The following is a 16,135-nucleotide window of genomic DNA, read 5'->3' as shown; positions in this document are numbered from 1 at the left end:
TGCCTGCTTCTCTTCTACACCGTACCTTAATGCTCTGCTAATGCTCTGTAAGTACACACGAACAGCAATATAACGGTGCATTAACGTTTTGGCCAACAGTGCCTTCCTGGTCCAATTGCTGCTATTTCTTTAAAAAAAAAAATTCATGGCATGCTCTTTAGTGTACAAAGCTTAACATCAATAAGAATTATTCCAGCCACCAAGTAATGAGAATATTTGAACACAAAGTTTATTTAAGGATAAAACACATTAAAAAGTATTTGGTTGATTTGTAAAAAGAGAAGGGATTGGGTTCGAGGGGGTAGGAGAGTGGGTGGGGTTCCCCAGGTCAGCAGTATCCCCAGCGGCCAAAGCTGCCATGGCAAGGTTGAAGGACACAGTGGGTGGAGAGCGCCTCATAGACAGAACACATACATATCATAGATCAGACACTTCCAAACGCCAGCAAGATTCCTTAGAGGGAGTCAAACCTTCCAGTCATCACTTCAAAATCATTCCAACAGGCTCTCTCTGTAAAAAAACGTGATCCAGAAATAGCACTAGCTTGACAGATTTCTCTGGTCAGATTTCCGGTCAGACTTCTCTAACCAGAATTTTTTTCCTTTACTGGTTTTTCATGTGAACCAAAGTTTCTAGTGACAACTGTTTGGAAATTTTTCACAAGAGATATACTTTCCATAACTGACTTGTAGAAGCCCCGTTTCATATTCTGAAAGAGGAGCTTGCATGTTCGCTGGTTTCTGGACCTCAGACCGTTGGAGGCAGGTGGCATCATTCTGAGATGCTGGACACTTTCAAATAGGTTTTGACTTAAGGGCACACACTTTTTATCCTACAGGGAGTTGAAGTAAGTAAATTACAGTACTTTATATAGCAACTTTGAGTTAATTATGAGATCGTGCCTGATTTATAGACAAAATGCCATAATGAAATCTGGATCATGACGAGAAGCAGCGTCCAGACTTGGAGTTCGACTGAAGAATTAGAGGCTGTAAACAGAGAGGAACACAGTAAGCCCTATGGGGGAAAATACCTGTTTGATAGGGATGAGACATCTTTGCAGCACTCAGCTAAAAAAGGAAACTTCATTGCCAAGAACCCATTTTACCCAAATGACCCGAAGGCAGCAAAGTAACAGAATTAACCCAATCTTTAAGAGAGTCCTACTTTGGGAGGCCAAGGCGGGCGGATCACAAGGTCAGGAGTTTGAGACCAGCCTGGCCAATATGGTGAAACCCGTCTCTACTAAAAATACAAAAATTAGCTGGGCGTGGTGGCGTGTGCCTGTAGTCCCAGTTACTCGGGAGGTTGAGTCAGGAGAATCGCTTGAACCCAGGAGGCAGAGGTTGCAGTGAGCTGAGGTCGTGCCACTGCCCTCCAGCCTGGGTGACAGAGTGAGACTCCATCTCAAAAAAGAAGAGAGTCCTGCCAACCTCATTAGAGGTCAGGGAAACCATGTGCTAAGGCTTGTTTGCTGGAGGAAGCATCCCAATCCCAACCTTAGCCCAAGCAGACTTGACAGCCAGATGTAGGCCAATATATGGTCCTTAAATGACTGGATAACTTGTTTTTTAAATTACCTTTATATTTGAGGTGAAAAAGCAAGGTTTTCTTTTGTTGTTGTTGTTGTTGTTGTTTGTTTAATGGCCCTAGAATTCCTTGGGTGTGTTCCCCATCTTTCCTCCTTAATTTCTGGAGTTTTTGAGGGAGAGTTGCTGACCTAGTGGGCTTCAAATCTGAATTTCTCCTTCTGGGGTAAAGAATCTCCCGTGTCCCCTAGCTGCCTGCCCCAAGGTAGAAGAGTGTCTACCTCTGCAGCTCTTGCCATCCTCCTGCAGGGTTCCTGTTACACAGCTGCAGAGAGGCCCGTCCACCCTGCTCGTGCAAATCTGCTCACACCCTCCATTGTCCTCACACCAGTCCAGCCCTACAAAAGAGCAGTTAGGAAGATTAACTACACACAATTCAACCCTTCCACTGGTATCGAAGGGCAAGGCTTTAAAAAGAGAGGAGGACAGGCTGGGTGCGGTGGCTCACACCTGTAATCCCAGCACTTTGGGAAGCCGAGGTGGGCGGATCACAAGGTCAGGAGATCGAGACCATCCTGGCTAACACTGTGAAACCCTGTCTCTACTGAAAATACAAAAAAATTAGCTGGGCGTGGTGGCGGGCGCCTGTAGCCCCAGCTACTCGGGAGGCTGAGGCAGGAGAATGGCATGAACCCAGAAGGAAGAGCTTGCAGTGAGCTGAGATCGCACCACTGCACTCCAGCCTGGGAGAAAGAGCGAGACTCAATTCCCCCAAACCACCACCCCCCCCCCAAAAAAAAGAGAAGGACAAAGAAAAGCTCAATGCCATTGTTGAATGTTTATGTCAATGAAAAGATGTCTTTAAGGAAGTGGGTGCTGTTCTCAAACCGGTGTCCCCAACACCAGCCTCCTCATCCACTGGACCCACATCAGAGGTGAAACACGTCTGAGCCTTCAAATCCCATTGTTTTAATAATCTAGGGTGTGTTTTAGAGAACATACATACTTTTTCTCCTAATAGGTCCCACTGAAATGATCTGTTCTTTGGGTTCTTTTGTGTAATCTGTGGCACTCCTGGAATTTTGTGGGCAAGTCTGCAAGACAGAACACCAGGGGAAAAATTTCACACAATTAAGCTGGTAACTTATTCTTCACCATGTTTTCACCTCTAAAAGAGGCAGTGACTCTGGCCTCAAGCATTATTGCTGCTCAGACTAATTAGAACCAATGCATTCTTGATCATCGAATCCACTGGGACTCTAGGCTGTGTGTTGAACAGAATTAAACACACTCTCCACACTGGAATTAGTACTTTTTCCTTTTTAAAAATCTCTCCTACATTTCTGATGGATCCGCACTGGAATGAGATTCAAAGAGGCTCCCTGCCCAGGAATAGGATTGCTGTATCTCATCAGGCACTAATGTATGCAGTATCATCTGTAAGTTACCCTGACCATAATTCACATCTTGATTCTGCAAACATGGTGTTAGCATAAAGCTGCAATGTTAAAGGCTAGGGGCCAGGTATCAGGCAATCGAATCTTAAGGACCCAGCCCGTAAGTGGTGGGGGTGGAAGCCTGGCACAGAAGAGATGATTAGTTTGCTACTTCATCCCTCATCCCCTCCAGGGTCCTGATGTAGATCAGGTGAGCTGCAGGACACCTGGATAAACTGTATCCTGAGCTCAAGAGTTTGGTTCTGTAGTGGAGTGGAACTTGGCCCAATGGTCATTAGAGTCAGGCCGCCTGGCTCCTTGAGACTCTAGTGCGGTGGTTCTCAGCCAGGCCAACTGGCAACATCCGGAGACATTCTGGGTGTCGAAACTGGGGGAAAGTGTGATTGGTATCCATGGGTAGAGGTGAGGAATGTTGCTGACATCCTACAGTGCACACAACAGTCCTCCAGAACAAAGAATTATTCTGTCCAAAATGTCAACAGTGCCGAGCTTTGAGAAACCCTAGTCTAGCATTAAGCCCATGACTGGTTGACAATTCAGAGATAGAAGAGTAGATAGATATATTTCCCCGTGTTTTCTCTCACTGTCCCATCAAAGATGATTGTCCACCCCAAGCATCTATGGATGCTTCCAGTCCGGCCACCTGGCATTCACGATCCTCATGTTGGGAAACCGAGACAGTGAGAAATAAGACTAAGCACTTTGTTTTCACATTCTCACTTACGATTTTACAGGAGTACTTTTCCGAGTCGCAGAGTGACACTGCACAGTGAAGGTGAACTTCGTCGTAATCCCCTATGAATTTAAAGACGGTGACGTGAAAGCGACAGGTCAGGGAGACTGCGTTCTCCTCGATGCCGATGGTGTTATCTTTGATGTTCTGACACCTATTCAGAAAAAATAATGGAATCTTTGCCACATGTTTTCCTCTTACACTTTAATCCTCATCTTCATTTCAAAATTTCACTTTCACATAAAACCGTCATAAGTGGCAGAAATGCCTTTACATTTGAAAGTGACCTCTGGACTGCCTGGGTTTGTCATTTATTATCACTCCCTCATATTTTCATAGTTTGTTTTGAGACATCAAACACCACCTCGAATTAGTATCCTAACTGCAACTAAAAACAAAACGACTGCAGGGACCACACTCAATTTCCCCACGCTTCAGTTTCTCATTCCGCCCCCTCATAATGCTGTGTTTTACCGATAGCAATTTAATAAACACAAGATTCATTCTTACTTCTCTTCTGTACTTTCTTCAGTTAATTATCAATGTTGGCAGGGGCCCCTGACTCAAACCCTGTTGGGAATACTTCCCACGCGTCAAAATAGGTGGGAGCTGGAGGGGAAAGAAGACCGGTCAGGGCGAGCTGCAGAGTCGCTTGGATGTGGCTGACTTCCCCTTTTCTCAGCCCCTTCCTTCCCGTGGTATTGAGCCAAGAGACAACCCCAGCCAAGACATCTCTCAGACACAGAGATCTTGCTTCAACTACGTATAGTTCCCCAAATGCATCAGAGTCTCCTCTAGTCCTGTGTCTTTTCACGCAATGTTTCCCCCGCCTGGAAGATCTTCCTGCTCTTTGTCCAATGCATCACTCCTGCCCTTTCTCCAACCCCAGTTCTATGGCACCCTCTCCTTTATAAATGTCCCCTAGTCATGCCCGGACGAGGCACAAATGGCCTTTCCTGGATTTGCCAACAGCCCTCTGTTGAAATCCGTGAGTGCAGAAACCAAGTCATATTCCTTACTGTGTCTCCACTGCACCACATGGCATGTGGCATGTATTTGAAAATTTCTGTCAGATGAATGAATGAGCGAATGGTGTTGCCACAGCCAAGACTGGCCCGTAGGAACCAAAAAGCTCTTTAAAATGATAAAGATAAAAAGGGTGACTCTTCCTTATGTTTCTTCTCCCTAGTCCACAGGATTAAATAGCTTAGCAATAAGGAAAAATTAAAACTTGAAGTTATCCTTCAGCATTCCCACACATTTAGCCTTCCAGGCAAAATGCAAGTTGCTTTTCAAGGCAATAGTCCAATAGTCTCTTAAGTGCTTTGAAACAAAAACTTACATGCCATACTTTTTCTTGACACTGTTATTTATTCGGATAACCTGAACAGGCTCAAGGATTCTAAAGCGGTAATAGCTCTTCAGTCTTCACACAGACCTTCCCTCTTAACCAGACCACCAATTCTCTCCCAGGGAGATGACTTGAAGTGTAGGTATCAGCAAAACTGAAGGAAGGGGCATAGCGAGGCAGGAATGGCTGTCTGGGTGTCTTTCTTAGACTGAGCACAGACACCAAGCACTAGAATCTTCTGTTAACAATGAAACATCTGCCCTTTCCTCCAGCTAGCACATGAAGAGAAACCAGAAGTGGCCTGCGTGTCCCCAGACTTACAAGCCACTTGTAGAAGCTGCTGCTGTCTCTGCCCTCCACACAGCTGGAGAGAAACACCTGACCCCCAAAATACTTTAGTGGACCCATTTTGCAGCTCATTCATTAAGCATTGAACATCTGGTTTCCCTAAGTTTGCTGGAAAAAAACAATAACCACATTCCTCCAAGAAAGGTTAGGAGGACTGATGGATTCACCTACATAAAGAAGTCACTTCCCACCCAACCACGGTTTAACTTGAAGATGTTTATTCAGACAGACACTGGGGTAAGCTGAGATTTATGAATATGCTCCTTGGCTCGCTCTCCCTCTCTGGGTCAAGTCTTTTAAATACCATTTTAAAAATGTTAAAGGCTGCCATGTCCTTCAAAGGAGACATAAGCCCTATAATCTGGATTTGCATTTGTATAGTGTCTCATATATTAACCCTTTTATGTTGCAAAAGGAATACAATAAGAGGAGGAAGAAACATGAACAAAAGGATAATTGTGATGCTCACCCACTCATCTAGGCCTGAAGGACACCAAGAGTCACCATGTTCCTCTTTTTCCCTCTATGGAGGATAAACACCAATTCAGAAATACAAATGCCTTAGTGAGGTCTTTGCTGAAAATTCCACAATACACCTCAGCAACCCATGCCACTCACCACACCTGGTCACTTAGGGAGTCGGTGTGTCTTGAAACCTAAAAGGATTTCTTCTCTGCTCCTTGATAGTTGTGTGACCTTGAGTGAGCTCTGTGCCTAGTCTCTGTGAGCCTGTTTCATCTGCAAACTAGTGAATGTCTATTGTTTGTCTTCCCAGAACCACACCCTTCTTCTCTTGGGAAACCATGCCTCTTCCCCTCAACCATAAAGCTACTTACTGTATCCAAAGCACTCTCTGACCACTACAGGGGTGGGGGCTGACCAGGCCAGGCAAATTCAATGGTGTATATCCCTACCTGCCAAACAAAGGATAAGCAAGTGGTCCAGGATAGGCCTGGGATTCCCTGCACTGGAGTCAGAAGTGCTCTCTTCTCATTGGTTACAATGCTGTAAGAATGTGAGTCTAGGATTGCCAGTGTCTAACAAGGTCAATGAGAGAGAGAGAGAGAGAGAGAAGGGATAAAGCAAGAGGAGAGTCTTGATAGCATCTGGCTCCCTGGATCCAATCATCTCTGAAGTCACATCCACTCCTGTGATTTGGTGTTACAAACATTAAATGCCTTGATTTTTGCATAAACTAGTTTGAATTGGTCTCTGCCACTCAGAATTCTGATTAATACATTTACTTGCTTTAGGAATTATTGTAGGCTGGCTGGCATGGTAGGTCACACCTGTAATCCTAGGACTTTGGAAGGCAAAGATGGGAGGATCACTTGAGCCCAAGAGTGCAAGACCAGCCTGAACAACATAGGGAAACCAAGTCTCTACAAAAAATAGAGAAAATTTACTGGGCATGGTGGTGTGCGCCTGTAGTCCCCGCTACTCAGGAGGCTGAGGTGGGAGGATCACTTGAGCCCAGGACGCTGAGACCGCATTGAGTCATGATCATATCACCACACTCTAGCCTGGGGCCTGGGAAACAGAGTGAGACCGTGTCTCCCAGAAAAATTATTATGGGCTTCAAGATGGCTGGCTAGAGGCACCCAGAACTTGCCTCCCTAACAAAGATGGGCCCAAACAATAAGCAGACTATCACAAGTTGAATAGAGCATCAAAGAAAGAACACTGGAATCCAGCAAAAGAGGGACAGAGGATCTCTGAGGCACGAAAATAGAGGGAAACAAAGCAGTTGGCCGTGCTAGGGTCAGCTTGGAGCCAGGAGAAACTTCCCAATGCAGGAAAAGGTAATTGAGAGATCCCAGTGGTCCATATTCCACTGCAGACTTTGGTAATGCTAGCCATGGGAGAGCCATTTGGACCCTGAGACTCGTATAGGAAGCTACCTGGACTCCACATAACGGTATTGTTCCAGAGATGGCGTTCACACTGAATCGCACAGCCTCCAGCCCCCCAGACCCAAGCAGCTGCAGCATGGCGCCATGTTGAGAGCCCAGCCCCCATCAGACTATATCTTGCCCTGGGGTCCAACAGCCCCTACTTCTCCACATCCCTGGAGCCCTGCTAACACCCACCCCTCATGTCTACTCAAAAGGCTGCAGGTTCACAACACTCCCTGGACTCAGTGGTACAGCTGTGTCCACAGCACTCTAATCCACACAGTGTCCTACACCCTGGGGAACAGGTGATGCAGTGCACCAGGGAGGCTGTCCCCAGGGCCAAGGGGCTGACGCACAAGCTCCCCAGAACCCAAGAGCCACCTGCCTGCAGCTGCTGCCACTGTCAGCAACTCTGCCACTTCCCCAGCAGCAGGGCCACCAGACATCCATATACATCTTCAGAGGGCCTGAAGATCAGCCCACCAGGTGGCATCGTGAGGCCTGAGGACAGGCCTGCCCCACCCACCACCACTGGTGCCCATGTATGCTGTCGCAGGATCTGGGGTCTGACTCATCCACCAGTCACCACTGGCGCCCATACACGTCTTCCAGGGGTCTAAGGACAGGCCTGCCCAATCTGTTGCCACCACCACTGGCAACCACGTGTGTCGTTGGGGGGATTTAGGGATCAACCTGCCCCATCCACTAATATTGATGGCTGCATGCACCATCAGGGGGGCCTGACAACAGACCTGCCCCACCCACTGCCAGTGCTCACATGCACCATCAGGGGGCCTGGGGACCAGCCTACCCCTGTGCTCACACATGTCATCAAGGGATCTAAAGATAGGCCTGCCCCGCTTGCCACTCCCAGCACCCATGCACATCATCTGGGGGCTTACAGATTGCCCTGCCCTGTCCACCACTGCCAGCGACTACATTAAAATTTGCCTTTTGGGAACCTGAGGACAGGCCCACCCAGCCTGCCACCACTGCCAGAACTCACCCGTGTGCCACCTGAAGACCTGAGGACTGGCCCACCACCACCACCACTGGCACTCCCATGTGAGGCTTTGGGGCCTAAGAGTTGGGCCACTGCTGCTACTGCCATCACTGATGCCACATACACCACTTAGGGCCCGAGGACCCACCCACCCACCTGGCCCACTGCTACCACTGACCAAGGATTGGCCCACCTAGACCTACTACCATGAGTGCTTGTTAATGCCACCCAGGGGCCCAAAAGCTGGCATGCTGGCCTGCTATCACCACCACTGGTACCCAAAGACTGGCTCATCTGGCATCCCTGTCCCCAGCAAAGCCTCACCATAGCCTCCACTAATAGCCTAAGTCACTGACTAACTCACAGACATGACTGATGCTGATTACAGCTGAAGAAATCATATGGAGACTACACTGCTGTGTCCACCCAGAATCAAAGCCAAAGTCAAACCCAACCAACACTATAGATACATCTATAGGAAAAACTCCGTCCCTATAAAAGCCAGTCCATAAAATTGGAGAAGCAACTATGATACCAGATGCACAGAAACAAACATAAGGACATAAGAAATATAAAAAAGCAAGGACACAATAAGAACACCATAATTCTCCAGTGACCAGGCATGGTGGCTCACTCCTGTAATCCCAGCACTTTGTGAGGCCAAGGTGGGAGGATCACCTGAGGTTGGGAGTTCAGGACTAGACTGACCAACATGGAGAAACCCCATCTCTACTAAAAATACAAAAATTAGCCAGGCGTGGTGGCACGTGCTTGTAATCCCAGCTACTCAGGAGACTGAGGCAGGAGAATTGCTTGAACCCAGGAGGCAGAGGTTGCGATGGGCCAAGATTGTGCCACTGCACTCCAGCCTGGGCAACAAGAGCAAAACTCCATTTCAAGATATAAAAAATAAAACAAAATAATAATAATTCTCCAGCAACACATTCCAACCAAAAAGAAATCTATGAAATACCTGAGAAAGAATTCAATATAATGATATTAAAGAAGTTCAGTGAGATAGAGGAAAACACAAACAATACAAAGAAATCAGAAAAACAATTCATGATCTGAGTGAGAAATTCAACAAAGAGACAAACAAAAAGAACCAAACAGAAATTCTGGAACTGAAGAATTCAATGAATAAAACTGAAAAATACAATCAAGAGCTTCAACAATATGCTAGATCAAACAGAATAAAGAATTTTTTTGTTTTGAGATGGAGTCTTGCTCTGTTGCCAGGCTGGAGTGCAGTGGTGAGATCTCAGCTCACTGCAACCTCTCCCTCCTGAGTTCAAGTGATTCTCCTGCTTCAACCTCCTGAGTAGCTGGGACTACAGACACACGCCACCATGCCCAGCTAATTTTTTGTATTTTTAGTAGAGACAGGGTTTCACTGTGTTAGCCAGGATGGTCGCGATCTCCTGACCTCATGATCAGCCTGCCTCGGCCTCCCAAAGTGCTGGGATTACAGGCATGAGCCACCGCACCTGGCCAGAATAAATAATTCTTGAATACAGGTCTTTTGAAATAACCTAGTCAGGCAAAAACAAACAAACAAACAAACAAAGGAATAAGAAAGAAAGAAGAAATCCTGTGTGAAATATAAGACACTATAAAGTGACCAAATATTCTAATTTGGGGAATTCCAGAAGGGCAAAAGATGTCCAAAGGCATAGAAAATCTATTTAATGAAATAATAGCTAAAAACTTCCCAAGTCTTGCAAGAGATATAAACATCTACATACAGGAAGCTCAAAGATCCCAAACAGATTCAACCCAAAAATGTCTTCTGCAAGGCATATTATACTCAAAGTGACAAAAGCCAAAGACAGAATTCTAAAAACAGTGAAAGAAAAGCATCAAGTTATATATAATGGAACCCCATCAGATCAACAGCAGATCTCTCAGCAGAACTCTCATAGGATAGGACAGAATGCAAGGATATATTCAAAGTGCTAAAAGAAAAAAAATACCTGCTAATCAAGAATACTACACCCAGCAAAGTTATCCTTCAAAAATGAAGAAAAAATAGTATTTCCCAGACAAGCAAAAACTGAGGGTATTCATGACCAGACCAGCCCTACAAGAAAATTTAAGTGTGTCCTACATTTGGAAGTGAAAGGTTGATATATGACATAATAAAAACATACAAAAGTGTAACACTCAATGGTAGATCATACACACAAAAGAGAAAGAGAAGGAGTCAAATGTTACTACTACAGAAAGCCACCAACCCACAATAATAAATGATAAGAGAGAATGAAACAAAGGGTATACAAACAGCCATAAAACAATAAACAAAATGACAGGAATAAGTTCTCACTTATCAATAATAACCTTGAATGTAAGCAGATTAAATTCGCCACTTAAAAGATATAGACTGACTGAACAGCTAAAAACAAACAAACAAACAAACAAAAAACTCCAATATATGCTGCCTACAAGCAACTCACTTCACCTGCAAAAGACACACATAGACTGAAAGTAATGGGATGGAAAAAGATAATTTGTGAAAAGCAAAACCAAAAGCAAGCAGGGGTAGCTGTATTTGTATCAGACATAACAGACTTTAAGTCAAAGGCTGTAAAAAGAGACAAAGAAGATCATTACATAATGATAAAAGGATAAATTCAGCAAGAGGATACAACAATTCTAAATATATATCTATCCAACATCACAGCACCCAAATGTATAAAGCAAATATTATTAGATCTAAAGGGAGAGATAAATTCCAAAGTAATGAAAGTTGGAGAATTTAACATCCTACTCTCAACATTAGAAAGAAAATCAACAAAATATTTTATTTATATTGCACTTTAGACCAAATGGACCTAACAGGCATTCACAGAACATTTTACCCAACAGCTGCAGAATACACATTTTTCTCATTAGTACACAGAATATTTTCCAAGATAGACCATATGTTAGGCCAAAAACCAAGTCCTGACAAATTTTTAAAAATTGAAATCATATTGACTATCTTCTCAGACCACAATAGAATAAAACTAGAAATCAATAACAAGAGAAATTTTGGACACTGAATAAATACTTAGAAATTAGGCAACATGCTCCTGAACAACCACTGGGTCAATGAATAAATTAAGAAGCAGATTTTAAAAAATTTTTTAAAAACAAGTGAAAATGGAAACAGAACATACCAAAACATGTGAGATACAACAAAAAACAGTGCTAAGAGGGAAACTTATTGCAATATACACCTACATCAAAAAAGTAGAAAATTAAATCCAAAATTAGTAGAAGGAAAAAAAAATAATAAAGATTAGGCCAGAGTTAAATAAAGTAGAGACTAAAACAAGCAAAAAATCGATGAAATGTACATTCATGTTTTAAAAAGATAACAAAATTGATAAAGCACTGGTTAGACTAAAGGGGAAAAAAGACAGAAAACCCAAATAAAATCAGAAATAAAAAAGAAGATAATACTTATACCACAGAAATATGAAGAATCATTAGAGACTGTTATGAACAACTATACACTTTGTAAAACCTACAGAAAATGGATAGATTCTTGTACACATACAACCTACCAAGGTTGAACCAGGAAGAAATAGAAAACCTGAACAGACCAATAACTAATAACAAGATTGAATCAGGAACAAAATGTCTCTCAGCAAAGAAAAGTCCAGGACTAGTTGTCTTTACTGCTAAATTCTACCATACTTACAAAGAAGAACTAACACCAATGCTTCCTAAACTATTTCAAAAAAACCGAAGAGGAGGGAATTTGGGGATTCTTCCTAGCTCATTCTACAAGGCCAGCATTACCCTGATATCGAAACTAGACCAGGACACCACACACACACACACACACACACACACACACAACAAGCCAATGTCTAAACATAGATGCAAAAATCCTCAATAAAATACTAGCAAACTGAATCCAACAGCACATCAAAAAGATAATACACCATGATCAAGCAGGATTTATTCCAGGGATGCAAGAATGTTTCAATATATACAAATCAACAAATGTCATATATCACATAAGAATGAACAATAAAAACCATACAATTATCTCAATAGACACACAAAAAGCATTTGATAAAATTCAACATCCCTTTATGATAAAAATTCTCAAAATATTAGGAACAGAAGGAACATGCCTCAACATAATAAAAGCCATATATGACAAACCCATGGGTAATATCATACTGAATGAAGAAAAGCTGAAAGTACTGGAACAATTCATGGATTCTCACTCTCATCATTCTTATTAACATAGTACTAGAAGTCCTAGCCAGTTCAATCAAGCAAGAGAAAAAAATAAAAGACATCCAAATTGGGAAATAGAAAGTCAAACTTTCCCTTTGCAGATAACATGATCTTATATACAGAAAAACCTAAAGATTCCATCAAAAACTCTTAGAACAGATAAACAAATTCAGTAAAGTTGCAGGACATAAAAACAGCATGCAAAAATTAGTAGCATTTTTATACACCAATAACGAACTAGCAGCGAAAAAAATCAAGAAGGCAATCTCATTTACAATACTTACAAAAAAATAAGAAATCTAGGACTAAATTTAACCAAGTGAAAGATCTCTACAAGGAAAATTACAAAATGAAGAGGACAAACAAATGGAAAGATATCTCATACTTATGGATTGGGAGTATTGAAATTGTTAAGGTGATTGTACTACCCACAAAAAAAAATACACAGATTAAATGCAATCCCTATCAATATACCAATGAAATTCTTCACAGAAATAGAAAAAAAAATCCTAAAATTTGTATAGAGCCACAATAGACCCTGAATAGCCCAAGCAATACTCAGTAAAAAGAACAAAGCTGCAGACATCACACTACCTGACTTTTAAGTATAGTGTGAAGCTATAGTAGCCAAAACAGCATGATACTGGTATAAAAACATACACATAGACCAGTGTAACAAAACAGAACTCAGAAGTAAGTCCATGTATTTACAGCCAACTGATTTGCAACAAAGACGACAAGAACTTACATTGGGGAAAGGACGCTCTCTTCAAAAACTGGTGCTGAGAAAACTGGATATCCATATGCAGAAGAATTAAATTATACCCTTGTGTCTCACCATAAACAAAAATCAACTCAAAGTGGATTTAAATGTTCAACCAGAAACTATAAAGCTACTAGAAGAAAACAAAGTGAACATGCTTCATCATTGGTTGAGGCAAATATTTTATGGGTAAGATTTCAAAAGCCCAAGCAACAAAGCAAAAATAGACAAATGGGACTATATTAAACTAAAAAGTTTCTACACAGCAAAGAAAACAACCAACAAAATGAAGAGACAACCTGTTGAATAAAAGAAAATATTTGCAAACTATTCATCCAACAAGGGATTAGTATCCAGAAGATGCAAGAAACTCAAACAACTCAACGGCAAGAAAACAAATAATTCCTTTAAAAACTGGGCAAAGGATTTGCATAAATATTTCTCAAATGAAGACATACAAATGGCCAACAAGTATACAAAAAAAAAAAAAATGCTCAACGTTACTAATCATCAGGGAAATAAAAATCAAAACCACAATGAGATATCATGTCATGCCAGTTAAAATGGCTACTATTAAAAAGACAAAAAGTAACAAATGCTGTTGAGGATATGGAGAAAGGGGAACTCTTCTACACTATTGGTGGGAATATAAATGAGTACAGTCATTATGGGAAACACTACAGAGGTTTCACACACACGCACGCGCGCACACACACACACACACCCCCCCCCCCAAAAAAAACCACTAAAAATAGAACTACCACACGATCCAGCAAGGCCACTACTGGGTATTTATCCAAAAGAAAGGAAATTAGTATATCCAAAGAATATTTCTACACTTCTATGTTTATTGCAGCACTATTCACAATAGCCAAGATATGGTATCAACCTAAGTATACATCAGTGGATGAATGGATAAAGAAAATGTGATATATATACACAAGGGAATACTATTCAGCCTTAAAAAGAAATGAAATCCTATCATTTGCAACAACATGGTCAGAACTGGAAGTCAATATGTTAAATGAAATAAGCCAGGCACAGAAAAGCAAATATCTCAGTATCTCACTCATATGTGGGAGCTTCAAAAGTTGATCTCATGGACGTACAGAGCAGACTGATAGTTACCAAAGGGTGGGAAAGAAGCTGGGATGGACAGAGTTTGGTTAATGGCTACAAATATGCATTTAGATAAAAGGAATAAGTTCTAGTGTTTGATAGCACAGTAGGGTGACTATAGTTAACAACAATTTATTATATATTTCAAAATAGCCAGAAGAGAAGATTTGAAACGCTCCCAACAGAAAGAAAAGACACATATTCAAGGTGATAAGTATCCTAAATTCCCTGATCTGAGCACTACATATTTAATGCATGTATCAAAATATCATATATACTCCATAAATATGTAAATGTATCAATATATTTTAAAAAGAAATTCATATAAAAAGTAACTATTGGAGTGACAAAAATGTTCTAAAATTAGATTATGGTGATATTTGCAATTCTCTGCAAATTTACCAATCAATTACCATTGATTTTTACACTTAAAGCAAATAAATTGTATTACCTATAAATTATCTTTGTAATAAAGCTGTCAAAGTGAATTGTTACGAAACCTATTACAATAAATGTGAACTGTCTAACATATCCAGAAAGCATTTTTGTTTTTAATAAAGATAATTATTGTGGTTGGTCTACAGTCTTTTCTTTCATTCATTTATTCATTCAAGAAATTTTGTTGTGTAATCACTATGTTTTCAGGAAATATACTAGGTGGTAAGCATATAGTGGTGAGTAAAGGGAAACTTGTTGAGTCTATAGGCTATTATATTAATTTCTTTTTTATTTTTATAGATGCCCTGTTCATTAACCTGTGGTTATTGTCATTATATTCTTTCATTTGCAGAATTCCACATTCTTCCCAAATTGAAGTTCAAAGTAAACAGCACAGAATCCCCACTTTGAGAATAAAGCATCTTGTAGTTAATGTAGTTAATGTCACATGGACTTGGGGTACCTACCACTATATTTCTGTGTGACTTTAGGCAAGTTACTTGATTGCCTGTAAAATGAAGCTTATAATATCTACCTCATAGGTTGCCTTGAGAATTACATGAATTAATAAATGCAAAATGCTGGCCTTGTAGGCAGCCAACAAATATTAGTTTCCATTCCCTTCCTTAAAAAATGATGCAGACAATATTATACCTGAAGCTCTGAGACTGTTGTCTATAAAGAGGTTACTCACCCTCCTTCGATGATGAAATATCGGAGCTTATCATTGCTATCTCGGGAGGGTGTGGCATAGCATTTGTTGAGCGTTAGGATTAAATGTGTGGAGTCAGCTCCAACCACAAAAACCCCTACATACAGCACATCTCGAGTCGTCAACACTACTTCACCCTGGCGGTAAGGATGTTTGTAGGAGGCATTTTTGTAGAGAGCCATCTTGGTGGTGAAGCTGCCTTCTTGGGTTGGAACTGTCAGGTTAATTACACTAAAACGGAAACAATTATGAGACAGGAACCTAAAACAATGTTACCTGTTCAATTATCTACCATTTTTCAAGCTGAGAATGCAGAGGGAAAGCAAAACATATAGTAGCAAAGTCTAAGGCTGTGCTGTCCAATATAGTACCTGCTAGCCACATGGGGCAATTTACATTTAAATGAAATAAAATTAAATAAAATTAAAAATTCAATTCGCAGCCCCCTGAGCCACATTTCAAGTGCTGAGCAGCCACACGTAGCCACCACATTAAACAGTACAGATGGAACATTTCCATCATCACAGAGAGTTCTATTGAACAATGCTGAT

General features: G+C 41.5%; 1 protein-coding gene across 5 annotated transcripts in view; it reads right to left on the bottom strand.

Moving 5' to 3' along the window:
• Window positions 1-204: 204 nt before the first annotated feature.
• The window catches only part of LOC105476345 (tubulin-specific chaperone cofactor E-like protein), a 167,740-nt gene continuing 151,809 nt past the window's right edge, over window positions 205-16,135 (bottom strand). For all 5 annotated transcript variants that reach the window (XM_071075728.1, XM_011732175.2, XM_011732179.3 and 2 more), the window contains 5 exons: window positions 15,567-15,815; window positions 3,711-3,873; window positions 2,536-2,623; window positions 1,811-1,927; window positions 205-989 (listed from right to left, as the gene is read on the bottom strand). In XM_071075728.1, coding sequence (XP_070931829.1) covers window positions 889-989; window positions 1,811-1,927; window positions 2,536-2,623; window positions 3,711-3,873; window positions 15,567-15,815 — 718 coding nt within the window. In that variant the 3' untranslated portion in view covers window positions 205-888. The remainder of the gene's footprint in view (window positions 990-1,810; window positions 1,928-2,535; window positions 2,624-3,710; window positions 3,874-15,566; window positions 15,816-16,135) is intronic.

Source organism: Macaca nemestrina, chromosome 12 (assembly GCF_043159975.1).
Source record: "Macaca nemestrina isolate mMacNem1 chromosome 12, mMacNem.hap1, whole genome shotgun sequence".
NCBI lineage: Eukaryota > Metazoa > Chordata > Mammalia > Primates > Cercopithecidae > Macaca > Macaca nemestrina.
Note: the sequence above shows the minus strand (reverse complement) of the source record. Positions and strands in the feature narration are given on the sequence as shown.